Source organism: Pangasianodon hypophthalmus, chromosome 21 (assembly GCF_027358585.1).
Source record: "Pangasianodon hypophthalmus isolate fPanHyp1 chromosome 21, fPanHyp1.pri, whole genome shotgun sequence".
NCBI classification, from domain to species: domain Eukaryota; kingdom Metazoa; phylum Chordata; class Actinopteri; order Siluriformes; family Pangasiidae; genus Pangasianodon; species Pangasianodon hypophthalmus.
The window spans coordinates 14056138-14072836 of record NC_069730.1 but is presented as its reverse complement, the minus strand read 5'-3'; the positions used below and the strand labels follow the sequence as shown (position 1 = coordinate 14072836).

Here is a 16699-nt window from a genome sequence, read left to right as displayed (position 1 = left end):
ATAATTGCAGAAGATTTATCAGCTGCACAATCATGTTCTACCACATTGCAAATTCTTTAATGGTACATCATTAAAGAACACTCAACTCATTGTCATGTTTAAGGAAGCAGGTTGAGATGACTTTGTGACATAATACATTATCATGTTGGAAGTAGCCATTATAAAATGGGTCAGCAACAACACTCAGATATGTTGTAGCATTCAAATGATGATTGATGATTACGAAGGGGGGCAAAGTGTGTTAAGAAAACATTCCCCACACCATTATACCACCACCACCACCAACAACCACTGACCAGTATTGTCAAACTTTGCCCCCTCATACCCCATCCCCCAGAAGCCCCCTCATACACTGTGACATGTCATATACTCCAAGTTTGTCTATTTCTGAGTTAACAAGTAATAAAATTGAATTAACTTGGAGGCACAAAATAGGCCCAAATTCAGTTACAGTGGCAACTACAGTATAATATTTTTGTACAGTGTAAGATTTTCTCCTCACCCCTCCATCTCTCTCACCCTCTTTCAAAACCACAGGCTATGTATGACTATATTCTTTCCGAGCTAAAAGATACACAGCTATGAGGTAACGCTGTCCACTCAGCACAGGAAGGGCCAGGCCTGAAATAACATTTACAACATTATATCTGGGGTCCAGAGTATTTATGACTCATCCGCCTTTCCTTCTCCCTTTCATTCGTCCAGACAAAGAGAAACAAACTGAGAAACAGAAACACAGTCTTAATAAGTAAGGTTGGAAAAGAAGATTCAAAAAAGAAAGGTTTGGAAAAAAAGACCAATAGAGAGAGGTGGAGAGGTGAGTGTAAGTCAGTCACACCGCTGCACCTCGTGCCAAACTGCCGCCACATCCTCTGAATAGACCTCCAGTTCCTCCACAGCTCCTGGGAGGCGGGCAGCCTGAATAAATAGCTCTCTGCAGGGGTTTATATTTGGAAAGTCCTAATGCTAGATGCTATCGCTGAAACAGAGTCTCCTTAGAATTAGAGACGGAATTTAATTAACGACAAAACCACATGCTGATGTATGGAGAAACTCATTAAAAATAAGGGCATTTGTTTCACTCTCCAAATTCCTTATACTGTTTCTGACAGAGACTAGCCACGTGCTGATAATTAGTTATGCAATAAACCATGACACTATAGACATAATAGTGTATTTTAACCAGCCTTTCTTAGGAAATCTGACAGGCAGTATGTAACTTGCTAACTGGTTGGCATTCTTAACTACCTAGCTAGGTATGCTAGTCAGACAGCTCTTCAGCACAAGGGATAATCCTATAAAAAAGCATAATCTAAGTTATGATGAATATATGATGGAAGTCATATATTGGATGTCAGCCAAGACCTGTTTTGAAAACTGCAACTTTTTTCCTAACATTGAACAATAAATTCCTTGATGTGGCATTTCCAGCAAAAAAATATTAATGGACATCAGAAGAAAATCACGGAAACATTTACATTTTTTCACCCAGCAATCTGGTTTCAATGAATATGCAAATTTTAAAAAGCCTCCAATCCTACACACACACACACACACACACACTCCCCTAGTTACTGTAGGCGGTCTCCATTTGCTTTTCAGAACCTGATAGGCTCTTATATTTTATGATGCAATAAACACATGTCATGGCTTTAATACTCTGGTTTTCCAGTAAGATTTTCAGCTGCACCCAGTAAATCTACCTAAAAATAATAATAATTTAAAAAAATTAAGCCTAGGATGACTTGAAAGTCCAAAACTCAATGTCTTCGCAGACTTATTCTATTTAAAAATGCTGACTGCTGCTGGTAAGTATAGTATTTTTTTAATACATAATTATGAATGTCAACTTGACTTGACTTGATTATAATTAAGTAAACACTAATAATAGGGTAGATGATTATTGATAATTTAGTACTGGAACATGGCAGAGAGTTTCTGTGTAAGCTATAATGGTAGGTTACCTACTTGGTGATGCAAGGACAGTGTACCAAAGCCCTCTTGAAGTGTGTGTGCAGTGAAGTGTAATATAAAAAATCATGAATTCCAGTCTGCAATATGCTTACATGGCCACTTATTGAATATGTATCTCATCAAGCGTCACATATGGCTTAAACCAAATTTGAAAAGATCAGATTTTTGCATTCACACAACCCTACAAATCTGATTTTATGCCACATTTAGGCAAAAAAATTTGATTTGTGTCACTTCAATCTTGTATGTAGGTAATGGTAGCCTTCATCACCAGCTTGTCTGTTGGCTTTGAAAACCTTGTTCTTCGATCTATGAAGATGGAATTTAATGTCCACGCACTGCTTTTGTTCCGGCGCAGCCAGGATTGGTTTTTTCCACCCCAGGGGGAGATTATCGGAGCCATGAAAAGGGCTTATTATATGCAGCTCGATAAACACACATACAGATTCCACACTTCTCACATTTACTGTATGTTCTCACTCATCCGAAACCTTCAAACACAATCACACAAGTCTGAAAATAAGTATTTGAAACTTCTGTCTCACACTCATCTGAAACTCATTTGCTCATATTAATCATTGTTTAAATATAGCTCAGAATTGCTTTCAGAAAGGCAGCAAGTATTTGTAATGGAAGATTTAAGACTGTTTATCATTGCATATGGGCTTTTAAAGGAAGTACACAGTAACCAAACCAATTAAAAATTGGTTTTATGAATGGGCTGTGTGTGTGTGTGTGTGTGTGGGACAAATGAAAAAGAGAATGAGGTTGCTGGCCACAAAGCCCATATTTATGTGGTCAGTAAGGGCAATTCTACTTGGTTACATAATTCAAATGAAAAAAAATTCATTTATGCAGGTCTAATTTCATTTCAAATTTCTTATATAACCATATAATTCCTCGTGGCTGAGGTGAGAACCTCAAAAACACAGTTTTGTACTTATATTATGTAACTTACATCCAGTGTACAAAATGTATAGCGACAAGCAAGGGTATAGTTTAGTGCTCACTATCTCTCCACCCCCCTCATTCATTCATTCATTCATTCATTCATCTTCTGTAACTGCTTTATCCTGGTCAGGATCACTGCAGATCCAGAACCTATCCCAAGAACGCTGAGCGTGAGGTGAGAACACACCCCGAATGGGACGCAAGTCCGTCGTAGGGCACCATGCACACACATTCACACGTTCATTCACACCTAAGGGAGATTTAGTGTCACTAATCCACCTACTGGCACGGTTTTGGGAGGTGGGAGGAAACCAGAGAACCCCGGGATGGGGCTGGAAACCAGGGATCTCACAGGAAGAACCTGGGCTTAGGATCAAAACAAAACCCTGGAGCTGATAGGCAGCAATGCAATCCACACTCCCACTCACTCCCTGCATATGAATGCAACATTTTTAATAGTTTTTTGACTGTTACTCTCAGGCAAGTCTACATTCAAAGGATCCTTTGAAGACAAAAACTAACACACTATCATGCACAATCATGCAAACAGATACAGATACATGCATATTTTGGAGGGTTTCATTTCATCCCTTGCCAATGAGAATTCACAGCAATGTTCCCCAATTAAACAAGGTATGTTTTCAATTAACAATAATGCACAGCATTTCAGTGTAGTTCTTTCTGTTCCACCCTCATTCCTTTGGTGAAGACAGACAAAAGACAGTAACTAGGTCAATGAGATTCATTTAATCCTAAAACACCAGCTATGGCATATGGAGTGTGTGTGTATTGCTGGGTGTATTTCAGTAGCAGGCTCGATTTCTTCATATTTTGTGCTGCCCTGAAAGACTATTGCACTGGTCTATGAACATGACTATCAGCACTGCAACACTGTTCATGGGTAACAAGATGAAGCTAACTGTGTATACAATTCTATGGATTTATACGGTACCTGTTTTTATGTGGGGAACAGAATGAACAATGTGGACTGAATGAGACAGTGTGCCTCTGTTTATCAGACCTACAGTGCAAATATGGCAAATACACATGGTGCTTGTGCTGTGTTTACAAGAATCTCTAGAAGCCGATGCCATATCACAGCCAGGGAGATATATAAACCTATGAGATGTTCCTTCTCTCTGTGATCCCCCCCCCTCTGCTCGTCCTTGTACACACCTTCTCTTTCTCCATTCCTCTCTCCCTCAGCTTTCTCCTCTCCTCCCCTGTGAAAACTGAACATGCCAAGAGGTTTTATAACAATCTGCTCTGTTGGATTAAAGCTCATCTCGGCGCCAGTGCTACAGCTAGAGGTGTAGTCAGACAGTTAGGATCTACTGCTACTAGAACGGTCATCTCAGAGATCAGTGGATCAGGATTTGTTACAAATAACGCTGTGGCAATCGGAGGAATCAGAGCCTGGACGTTGAATGTAGTGCATATTCAGCATTGTGGTGTATCCATAGCCCATAGATTACGCTCATTCTCACCCTGCCAATCCACCAACTGGCATGTTTTTGGAGGTAGGAGGTAACTGAAGAACCCTGTCAAAGCCTGCGACAAACATACCAAACTCCACATAGACAGTAACGCAAATTGGAAACCCAGAGATGTACGGCTAATGCTACTACCACCATTATGTACATAGTAATCACACATACATAGGGAACATAGAGATTTGGTTGAAAAACACTTGAATATCCCTTTATTAGTGCTATTGTATATTTTTACTAAACATTGTAACATGGCTGATAGTGAACAATGCTAGTTAGCTGATTGTGGCCAACTGGCACCACCAGTTTTTTTGGCCTTTGTGCGTCATGTGCATTTCTGAGCTAATCTCTTTAATGCCATAAAGACAGTGATTGCACAAAAATGAGCCCTATGCTGTCACGATCTTAAGGTTCAAACACAAATATTTTTATACACATAGAAGAATCCTGACAATAAAACAACATAACCCATTCTGCAGATACTGGTAATAGAGTGTATACTGATCTACAACCTGCCCACTGTTGTAATAACCATAATAAAAAAAAAACAGTTTAAAATGAAATAACATTTAAATTTAATAATGTAGTTTGAAGGATAATTCAGATGTGGACTGGTCATCGGGAAGTTCGGGAATTTTCCCAGCAGGCCACTTTACTAACTTTTCAGTGTGCCTGCGCACTCTTTTTTTTTCCCCTCTCTCACACACACATTACACACACACAATTGGGTCAATCTAGCAAGTTTTGATGATCAATTTGCCATGTTTGTGGACACATGTAGATTAGAAAACAAATGAAGAGAATGTACATGAATAAAGAACAGAACTGAACATAGCTCCAAGCAGCGATTAGCGGGCCCAAGCACTGAAGGCACAGCATCGGGTGTTTCATGTACCAGTACTGGCATGTGGATTATGTGGTTCATGTGGTTATTATGCTGCATCACTTAACAAACATGTGAACTTTGAGCCACATTACAAAATGTACAGTAGAATTATGCCACACTTCCTGTTTGTGTGGCGTGACATGTTAACTGATTGCCTCTCCATAGCGACACTGTTTAAAATATCAAAAATCTGATACAACAATTTAGCATCATGGGTATCTTGACATCATGCTGACCAGATTTGATTTGAATCTGGTAATCCATTTAGGAAGAGTATTAAAAAGCTTGGTTTATTAATTTTACCACCTGTTGACAGGTGGTGGTGCTACGACAATGAATCACTATTAGTATGTGCATGTGATTATGCCCCATCATTGAACTTACATTTGAATTTTGTGCCATACTGCATGAAGTACAGTGGAATTATTCCATACTTCCCGATTGAGCAATTGATAATTTATCCCCTAGCCATGGCAACATTTCCTTCACAATTCTGCATAATGCATCTTTAAATCCTGCTGACCAAATTTGGTATGAATTCGATAAACTGATAAATTCGATAAATTTTGTATCAAAATAATAATGATGCTAAAAGATACAATAATTCATAAAAATATATAATTAATACATTTAAAATAAAAAAATAAATAAATAAACTTTTTAAATCTTCTGGTGATTTGATTGTGGGAGCAGCTTTAAGAAATCAGCTACTCAGTAGCACAGCCTACATAAATAAGGCTAAGGAATCATAAGTATTGTTCTATTATATGAGACTTTATTTAGAAGTAATTTGTGTTGTGCTAGAATCCCACAGTGTTCCTTCTGATTTTTATGTTAATGCTGGTGCTCCTAGCTTTCTGAAATGTAGGGGGATTGTTCGCATTCTGCCTCTGATTGTGGTTAGTATATTAAACACTAGTACACCTGATCTTACAACTACATTTGCTGCTTTTGTGGTAATGTGGTAATGCATTTTTGAATCTGCAAAAGTCAGGTATCAGCGTAACTAGTATTGTAACCTTGTTTTGACCTGTTTCCTCCTAGGTTCTTTCAGTCTCCTATTTCTTAAAAACTTCATAGAAAGCCTAATATTTATGACAGCGTTGTTGCCATTTACTGTCTTTTGTATATCACTTGGTCAGCACTGTTGCCTTGCACCTCTGGGGTAGTTTGCATGTTCTCCCCGTGCTCCGGGGGTTTCCTCCGGGTACTCAGGTTTCCTCCTCAGTCCAAAAACATGTGTTGTAGACTGATTGGCATTTCCAAATTGTCCATAGTGTGTGAATGTGAGTGTGTGTGTGTGATTGTGCCCTGTGATAGGTTGGCACCCTGTCCAGGATGTCCCCTGCCTTGTGCCCTGAGTTCTCAGGGATAGGCTCCAGGCTCCTCCGTGACCCTGTATAGGATAAGCGGTACAGAGAATGGATGGATGTACATCACTGACATTCTTGGGATTACCTGTGCTGTTTTCTCTACTCCCAGGCCTACACTTAAATCTATCAGTAAATGAACACACCTTGTAAGGGCTAAATCAGCAGCAGGAAAAAGTACAGTTTTGCTGAACTGCAGTCAATTAGGACTGAGGTCGAGCTACCCAGCCTTGACATTCAATGTGACAGATATATTTAGCCAGTAACCCTAAATGTGTTCTGACCACACGGCCGTGTGCATCTCATTCCAACCAGAAACCCAACATAAACATTATTCAGACGCATATATGTCTAATCTATGCAAAGTCAGAGTTCAACAAAAACAGTATCATGAGCTGAAACTTGATATGAGGTTTCAACCTACTGAATCAAACCCACTTGATTCGTGAAGGTGTTATTGTTACTGATAAACGATCTCAGAGCAGAAATGGCAAGTTGGCCTGGATGAACCACATTCCATCTTGTTACTGATACTCAGTAAGAATGAGGCAACTCTCAGACTGTGTTCTCATCTACAACGTATGAACTGCAGTTCCAATTACCTACTGCATTAAAGGTAAACAGTTAATGACTAGGGGTGAGAAAAGAGCAATGTGTCTTTAGAGATGAGCCACATTATCAATCATTCACAGCTTTTATTAAAGGAGATGCATGTCATTTTAGACAGCAAGACTAAAAATGTTGACTTGGTTGAGAGTTTGGTTATTCAAATGAATAGATTTGAAGAGTTTAACTTCGCCCGCCATATTTTGCAAATGTTTTGCATGTATGTTTTGCAGAGTAGATTAATGTTTGGTTTTCTCCGTGTTCTAATACTGGCTGAGATCTAATATTCACATCTAATAAGCTCCATGCAGTACTGCATGCAGCCGTCGTCTATTTAGGGCAGTAAATTAATCACCACTGGAGACATATGGTGTATCATGGGTAGTCTGTACACATCTGTTTTCAAGCTCTGTGACTCTGGCAGAGGGATGAAGAAAGGACGGATGGAGGGATGAAGGGATGAAGGGATGCAAAGATAGAAGCAGTCCCATGATGAATGGTGGAGAGCCGGAGCTGGCTGTTTTCTGGGGCAAAGCAGAGAGCAAAGTGAAGAAAAGGCAGAAGGGGAAAAAAGAGTTGCTTTCTGGGGCAGACTCGGAGAGAAAGAGGAGAAGTGGAGATGGAAGAGGAGTAGGGGTTCACATGTCTACCACTTGCTATCAGTATGTTTGTGTGTGTTTCCTGAGGTCAGGCTCAGTCAGTCTGTCTGTCAAGATAAATGTGAGTGCCGGGTATAGAGCAACCCTGCAGTGGACTGTTTATGCAGATCACACACACACACATACACACACACACAAATCGCAATAATTACTGCACACTACATAGATACCGCTCCACAATTGTATCCTCTTATCAACACCAAACACCACAATTCTGTCATTTTTTGTCCAAAACGTTCTCCTCCACCATGTTCAGCCACTTTGAACCAAAAGTGACGTTTGGGAGAAAGACCACATCCGAAGCCCCACCTTCTTCGTAGCCAACTTCCTTTAAATTCCCATCTCTCTCTTTCTACACACACTACTTCCCTATCTCCTACCAAATACTCTTTAGTGGAGGGATCTACCCATCTGGTAGAAAGCAAAAGCTGCTCACAACTCCAGCTCAAGTTCTCAGAGTTCTCTCTTCTTTTTTTAGTTCTACAATCACTTTTTTTGTTGAGGGCATGCAATTTATACAGGAAGTGATCAGCTTTCCAATGTTAGCAAAATTATCTTTCTACCCCAAACATTTCATTTATTCATTTATCTTCAGTAACCGCTTTATCCTGGTCAGGGTTAGTGAATCTTGAGCCCATGCCAAGAACACTGGGTGTGAGACAGGGACACACCCTGAATGGGACAGCAGTCCATCACAGGGCGCACACACATTCACACGCTCATTCACACCTTGAGCAATATAACAGAGCCAATCCACTTAGCATCATGTTTTGGGGAAAAAAAAATTGAGACCCTGGACATGGAGACACAGACTTGGAGAGAACTTGCAAACTCCACAACTCTAAATGAACAGTAACCTGAGCTCGGGATCAAACCTAGCGCTGTGAGGCAGCAATGCTACCCACTTCCCAAAACTTTATCTGGGGGGAAAGAGCCTTAAAGTTTGCAATACACCATTTTTTGGTTAACAGTGCTAACATACACACATACAGACACACAAAGTGCAAAACAGCACTTGCACACTCACAGGAAAAACACACGCAGATACACACAATGCAAATGCACACATGCAAATCTGACATTGAAGATCAAATCCTCCACAGATAAACACCACTTTCTTTAAAAGTAGCACACACAACCCTATCTTTAAGATCTTTTAACCAATATTTACTTACTAGCAAATGTTTAATTCTTTAATTATACTGTATATTATAAAAGCTTAAAACTTTATTTGATCAGAAACCAATAAAACCCCAAAACAGTCCAGAATCAAAAAAAGTTTTTGATTGGATGTTGGATTATGACTCTGAACTTTACTGATATACATATAGTCTTCAGTTATGTACCTGTCCTGTTTATATATGCTGTATGTTGAATGTTTATATATAAAAACACTACCAACTTACATGAATAATGAACATGTTGAACAGATGTGCTATAAATATTACAACCACAGCAGTACAAAGCACTAATTGGAAATCCACAATAATACGCAGTTCATTGTGTCCTCAGGGAAAACAATGTCAAATGTCTCAGCAGATCAATGAGATTATTGGGCTGTTGCTCTGAAAAATTTCCAGCCAGATCAATCTTAGCTTTGACAGATGCCGTTTTAGCAGAATTTTGCAATTTGTAGGTTGACATACCGACTTTGAAGATGTATTGCATCTATAGACTTGATAAGGGGATCATACTGAATCATGTTTGCAGCGTTCAGATCTGGTTCAAAATAAAATCTGCACAGTTCTGTCTATACATTTTCTGTCTTGCCTGCACTCTAAAAAAAATCTGTACAAATGCTGATCACTTGGGTGGGAACATCCGTTGTACCGCAAAAAGGGCAACAAAAGGACACCTGTACAGTACGTTTCTTCAAACAGTGTAATAAAATATCCCGTCTTACACACCGTTTAGAATCAGATGTATGATCAGGACAGATCAGTTCTGTGTAGGATTAAACAAAGCGGCTGTGTTTTAACAGCAAGTTCCCATTAAAAAGGGGGAAATCATCATCATAGTAAAGGTTTTGAAGAGGGTTGAGTCACATTATGAGACATTTTAACCCCTTTTAATCGGCTTAGGCTTCCATCACAAGCCCTGGATTAATTCTGTCATCTCATTACAAGCAGAGCACGTACCGTACGGATGCCTTACACTAGCTGCTTACCCAAACCTTAGCTTAAATATAAAGTGCATATCTCAGTGTAATGAAATGCACTATAATATAAGTAGGGAGTAAAACATGACCATGTATGCTATTATATGAAAATAATCCACAGCCAAGGGCAGTTACCACCCCGAAATAGATTATTTTCCTATCACAGCACATCCTACAGTGTTTTATATCTCTTATACCCCATGCTAACATTTCTTTTTATTAAGGAATGACACATCATATTTTTTTCCGTTTATAGTTACATTTAATGTTGTGGAACATCCACAAAACAAGTTTCTTCCCTTTATCACTTACATTATAGCAGCATAAGCCTCTCTTTTTTCTTTCTCACAGCTAACAAGTGAATAAAATGCAGCTTTGCAGCTTATTATGTTACTGAGAAACCGCAAAGTTCTCCTTCCTGAAAACTTTCCCATGACGAAAACCTTAAAGGAAATGACACTGAAGACTCCTTCCAGACATGCTAAATAAATCGAAATCTCTTTATACAGAAATTCACCATATCAACATATCAAAAATTACGTCATTTTTTAAAAAAAAAAAATCTAATTATGTGGGGCATTTGCCGTACCTGCTGTCCCTGCTGTTGTAGAATATTAATCTACACCTTCTGAACAGATCTGAGAATTCCACAGTGCTGTGGCAGCGAATACTGAATTTCCTGAATCTCTCTGAGCAAAAGCAAGATTACATCAGCCGGGCTAAAAAGTGTTCTCAGACCAGTGGAAGAAACCAAACTCGCTGTACCTCTTTGGCCCTCTCCAGCTCATTGTGCAGAGCCTGCTTGGAAATCTCCACCTCAATGATCTTCTGCCTGAGCATCTCGTTCTCGTCCTCTGCTCGTGTGCGCTTGTCCTCCACGCTTTCCAGCTCATTGTGTAGACGCACCGACACGTCTTTGGCAACCTGAGGAGCATGTGAAGGATTGTGGAGACATTTAAGACTGATTAAGAAAGAATACATTAAAGTGACACACATACTTTTATAACTACGTCCATGTTCTTCAAATAACTATGAATGGATAACACACACACACACACACACACACACACATGCACACATACCTTGAGGTCCTGCTCTAGGTTACGGAGCAGTTCTCCATCCACATGGCCAGTCTGGGCCACTCGCAGGCTTTTCTGCTCTGCCTTGCGCAGCCGGTATTGAAGGATGCGGCAGTTCTTGTTGGAGCGGTCCAGCTCCCTGCGCAGCTCCTGCAGCTGATACACCTCCTCTTCCAGATAGCTGTCCCTGATCTCCTCCATCTCAGCACGCAGCTCATCCACTTCATCCTGAGACAAGTGCAAAGAATCACAAGGAAGAATCAGAGCCAAAGTTCAAATCAGAACTGAATGAACATGAATCACAATCAGATCTAGTGCTTCCAGAATATAGTACATGACCTTATCAGGACTGTGGAGGACAAAGTCACATGATCAGGGTCACATACTGTATATACTGCAGATAAACATGCGAAATACACAGTAGGTTCAAAGAAACTGAGTCTAACCAGCCTGAGATACAGCCAACAGTTTCAGTGCAAACTAGCAATGGAATCAGGATTAGAATTAAAATGTTTGAAATAAGAATTGAAATTAGCATTAGAATCTGAATCTGCAATCGAAAGCATTATTACTATTTGAATCAGCATTGGAATCTGAATCGGTAATCAAATCCTTCATTAGAATCAAATTCTGAATCTGCAGAAGAATCTAAAGCATCAATTCAATTCTATTCTATTTTATTTACATAGAGCTTTTAATAATTAACATTGTCACAAAGCAGCTTTACAGAAAGCTGGATGGAGATTTAGATCCCTAATCAGCAAGCCAGAGGCAACAGTGGCACAGAAAAACTCCTTGAGACAACATGAGGATGAAACCTTAAGCGGAACCAGACTCAAAAAGGAACCGATTCACTTCTGGGTGACACCGGGTAGTGTGATGACAGTGAATCAGAATCTGAATCAGCATTACAATGTGAATCGGTATTCAAAAGGATCATTAGAGTCAGAATCTGAATCAGCAATCAGAAGCATCAACAGTACCAGAAACTGAGTCAGCAATCAGAAGCATCAACAGTATCAGAAACTGAATCAGCAGAAGAGTCCTAATCAGCAATCAGAAATGTTATTCAAATCAAAATCCAAATTAGAATCTGAATCTGAATCAGCAATGGGAAGCATTGTTGGAATCTGAGTCAGCAATCAGAAGCATCAATAGAAAAAAATCTGAATCAGCAATGGGAGGCATTGTTGGAATCTGAATCAGCAGTCAGAAGCATCAGTAGAATCAGAATCTGAATCAGCAATCAGAAGCATCAACAATATCAGAAACTGAATCAGCAATCAGAAGCATCATTAGATTCTGAATCTGAATCAGCAATGGGAAGCATTGTTAGAATCTGAATCAGCAATCAGAAGCATCAACAGTAGTAGAATCTGAATCAGTAATAAGAAGCATCAACAGAATCAGAATCTGAATCAGCAATCAGAAGCATCATTAGAATCTGAATCTGAATCAGCAATGGGAAGCATTGTTAGAATCTGAATCAGCAATTGGAAGCATTGTTAGAATCTGAATCAGCAATTGGAAGCATTGTTAGAATCTGAATCAGCAATCAGAAGCATCATTAGATTCTGAATCTGAATCAGCAATGGGAAGCATTGTTAGAATCTGAATCAGCAATTGGAAGCATTGTTAGAATCTGAATCATCAGTCAAAAGCATCATTAGAAACAGAATCTGAATCAGCCATCAGAAGCACAGTGAGAATCCTGAAATCTCAGACTGTTTTGTTATTACTGTTTACCTACTATCACTGTTTACTGCATCTCAATCAGCTCAAATAAATAAATGAACAAATGAATAAAAATAATAAAACATTGCTGTAGACATGTGTAGAGTAAAGGACTTATAAAATCAGACAGTATTTGGTACGATACGTCCTTGGTACAGAATAAATAGCATTGATTATGTACATTAGAGCTTCCAGAATTTCGCACACGACCTTCACACGACGACGGAGGACAGCGTAGCAGGATCACATGATCTCGCCATATTCTCTGAGTCTGCATAGGATCCTAACAAACATGCCAGTACTGTACTCAGCACAATATATACAGTAGGGTCAAAAAGTCCACCAACGTGAACCGTCTTATTCCATTATTTACCAAAACCATTAAAAATGTACTTATTATTCAAAAATGTTTTTTTTTTTTTTTTTAAATTGGACCTCCGGACCCTAATAAATATGTTTATACTTGAGGCATAATAGAAATGTAGAAAACAAAAATTGTGTGGTTATAAAAGAGGGAAAAGAAGAAGAGACAAAAATACAGAGTGATATACAGAGAACGATATCTTTAGAGCGGGAGACACATCTGGCACATCTGGCAAGATAGCCACAAAAACCCAACTGACTGGCTCCTGAGAGGAAACAGGCGTTACGGTGCTGTAGCCGATTATCACACTGCTCTCGCAGGCCGACCGGGAGCAGTAATAACGTTATGGAAATACTGTCTGTGATACCGTGATACAATCTGAGGAATTAAATTCAGTTGTTGCTTATCTCAGCTGGGCGGGTTACATATCCACAACTGATCAGACATTAGCATAAGCACAAGGGAGAACTCTCACTGCGGAGGACACACTCTTACATTCTGAACTGACAATGACTGCATCATTTCATATTATTATTATTATTATTATTATTATTATTATGAGATCTGAACATGGTTTGTGGAAATATATGGTTACACCCCAAGTGTAACAAGATAATATATAAAATTTGTGGTTTTGGAAATCCCAGTTCTGTAGTTCATTCATGTAGTAATAGGACTCCAGTTGTATACAACTAGAAAAAAAAATATAGTCAGCTGACAAAAAGTGTTGAAGAAGCCGTTAAGAAGATTTAAGACATATGGAGAAGGTGTCTGAGCGAGATTAGAAGAACAGGTGATGCTTTCTCAGGGGTCAAGTGTTGAAACGAGTCCTCGGAGACATCCATCACATGGGCTTTACTCCATCAGGTCAAGCTGACATATGACTAGAAAGGTCCTTTAGGGTTCTTATTAAAATCTGAACGTTCTGCAGATGTCTTCTGACCTTCTGACACATCTGAATGTGATAGGGTTCTACACTGAACCATTAGGATGTGTTCCCTGGTCCTGGAGTACGCCATGTCCTGCACATTTCAACTCAGCTTATTCAAATAATCACTAATTAAGTGTGTTTTAGAGCAGGAAAAACCCTGAAATGTGCAGGACCAGGGAACACTTGGTACACCTAATGGTTCAGTGTAGAACCCTACAACATTCAGAATTGTCACAAAGGTCACAAGACATTGACACCAAGTTCAGATTTTAATAAGAACCCTAAAGGACCTTTCTCGTCAAGCTTGACCTGATGGAGTAAAGCCCATGTGATGGATGCTTCATAGGATCAGGATTGGGAACCTGTGCCTTAGAGGGACAACCGAAGGACTCCCAAGAGTTCTAGATTTGACCTCTACAGTATAAATGCACCTTAGGGTATGAAATCATGGTTTGCAAGCTATGGTGTGATTTGGGATTGAACCATAGTCTGAAAGAGGGACTGGATACAATGCAATAAGAGGTCTGATAAAACACTGTAAAAGAAATCCCTTAAACAGACAGAAGGCGGTCGATGTTTCTGGAGACTCTGATTACCTTGAGGTAGTCGTTTTCTGAGCGAAGCTCTTCAATTTCCCGTAATAAATCCTCCTCTGCCAGCTCTTTGCCGGCCTCCGGTTTGAGCTGCGCGCTCTCGGTGTGTTTTTCCGGTTTGGGTTTCTCTCGCGCAGGTGAAGCTTGTGGCTGAGCCGCGGTGATGTCCGCTCTCTGGCCGTGCAGTCGCGCTCCACCGGAGGCCCCCACAGCGCCGGAGGCCCCCACAGCCCCGGGGTCCGCGGCTTCATCTGCAGCCGCGTGTCCGCGCTCACTGGATCCCGATCCGGCTCCTGACTCGGCATCGCTGCTGGCGGCCTGAGCGAGGCGCTGCTCGTCGGACAGCGGCTCGGAGGGACAGTCGGACAGATCCGAGCTGCTGTCTGTCTGAGCAAGGCGCCCCGTGGGAACGCGCACCGGCGAGTCGGAACCGTGGGCCAGAGGAGCGCGCGACAGAGGTATCAGCTTCCCCTTTCCGCTTTTTGCAAGGCGACTAACGGTGTCCGCCGCTTTCCCGACCGGTTTCGCCTGCGTGACCTTTGAGGCCTTTTTAGTCGCTGAGGATTTGGCGGCGCTTTTCACCGGCGCCGGTTTGTCCTTCGCTCCGGTCGCGGCGCGTCTCACAGCGCGGCTGTGTGGAGTGAAGGACGCCGCGGGCTGCTGCTGCTGCTGCTTGTTGAGTTTAGGAGATTTTGGTGTAAGCGCGGTGGATTTAAGAGCTCTGGAGTGGCCATCCTTCAGGAAAGGTCTGGCCGGAGACGGTGCACGGTTTAACCTCTTCTTCTCCAGCGGCTGGCTTTGCAGTTTGGCGTCGCTGCTCGAGCCATCAGCGCTTTCCATCATAACAGCGAGCGGAAAACAACCCCGGAGCGATCCGAACCGAGCGCGCACACGGCACCAGCAACGCGGCACTCTTCACCCGTCTCTCTCATCACTTCTAACTGATGCCCAACTCTCATTCAGTTCCGCTCATCCATCGTCGAGGGAAGAGAGAGAAATAAGCACACAGATCTCTTAGTAGAATCCCATTAATCCCTGCTTTTCAGCAAACAGCAACAAATGGTACGCGCGCGAGGCACAACTGCATCTGCAGCCCGGAAATGCGAGATCAATAGGCTGTGTCCGTCCTTCCCTTTTCAGACAGCTTCCACTTAACCCATCCTCTGCTTTCGATCTCCTGGGCCCTCCTGCCGTCTCGCTCTCCGTTTCTCCTGCTGATCGTCTTCTATCTGACGGGAAAAAAAAAAAAAATCTGCAGCCGCTGCGGTGTGACGCCCGGTGCCGTGAGCCGCGCAGTGCGCATGCGCCACTGTACACTCCCCTCGCGCTTAGCTTCGGCATAGAAACGGCGTTATAAATCACTTTCTCTCTCACACACACTTACTCGGATATGAATTCCCTCTCTCTGAGACCAAGAATGATCCCAAAATATTACACTACCTACTCTGATGCACTATTTATTGCAGCAGAAGCCCATGTACTTAGCTCTATTAGAATAGGACAGAAATGTCTGCTAGCATTTTGCAGTGAATTAATAACAACTGAAGTCCATCCATCAATCCATCCATCCATCCTCTGTTCCGCTTTTCCTATGCATGGTCACCCGGAGCCTATCCCAGGGACTCAGGGTACAAGGCGGGGGACACCCGGGATGGGGCGTGGGTCCATCATGGGTCACAATCGCACACACACTCACACAATATGAACAATTTGGAAATGCCAGTCAGCCTACGATGCATGTCTTTGGACTGGGGGAGGAAACCAGAGCACCTGGAGGAAAGCCCCGAAGCACAGGGAGAACATGCGAACTCCGCACACACAGGGCAGGGGGATTCAAACCCCCAACCCCCAGAGGTGCGAGGCAACAGTGCTAACCACTAAGCCTACATACTCCCACAAGTGAA

The 16699-nt window shown here is 41.4% G+C and overlaps 1 protein-coding gene across 5 annotated transcripts in view; it reads right to left on the bottom strand.

The window, feature by feature from the left end:
• The window catches only part of LOC113533270 (microtubule cross-linking factor 1), a 60782-nt gene extending 44632 nt beyond the window's left edge, over positions 1 to 16150 (bottom strand). For all 5 annotated transcript variants that reach the window (XR_003403405.3, XM_026925299.3, XM_026925301.3 and 2 more), the window contains exons 1-3: positions 14799 to 16150; positions 11177 to 11401; positions 10860 to 11018 (exon numbers count right to left, since the gene is read on the bottom strand). Coding sequence is in view for 4 of the 5 variants with exons in the window: in XM_026925299.3 (XP_026781100.3) it covers positions 10860 to 11018; positions 11177 to 11401; positions 14799 to 15638 (1224 nt within the window). In the remaining variant the exon portion in view is untranslated. The remainder of the gene's footprint in view (positions 1 to 10859; positions 11019 to 11176; positions 11402 to 14798) is intronic.
• Between the last annotated feature and the right edge of the window lie 549 nt (positions 16151 to 16699).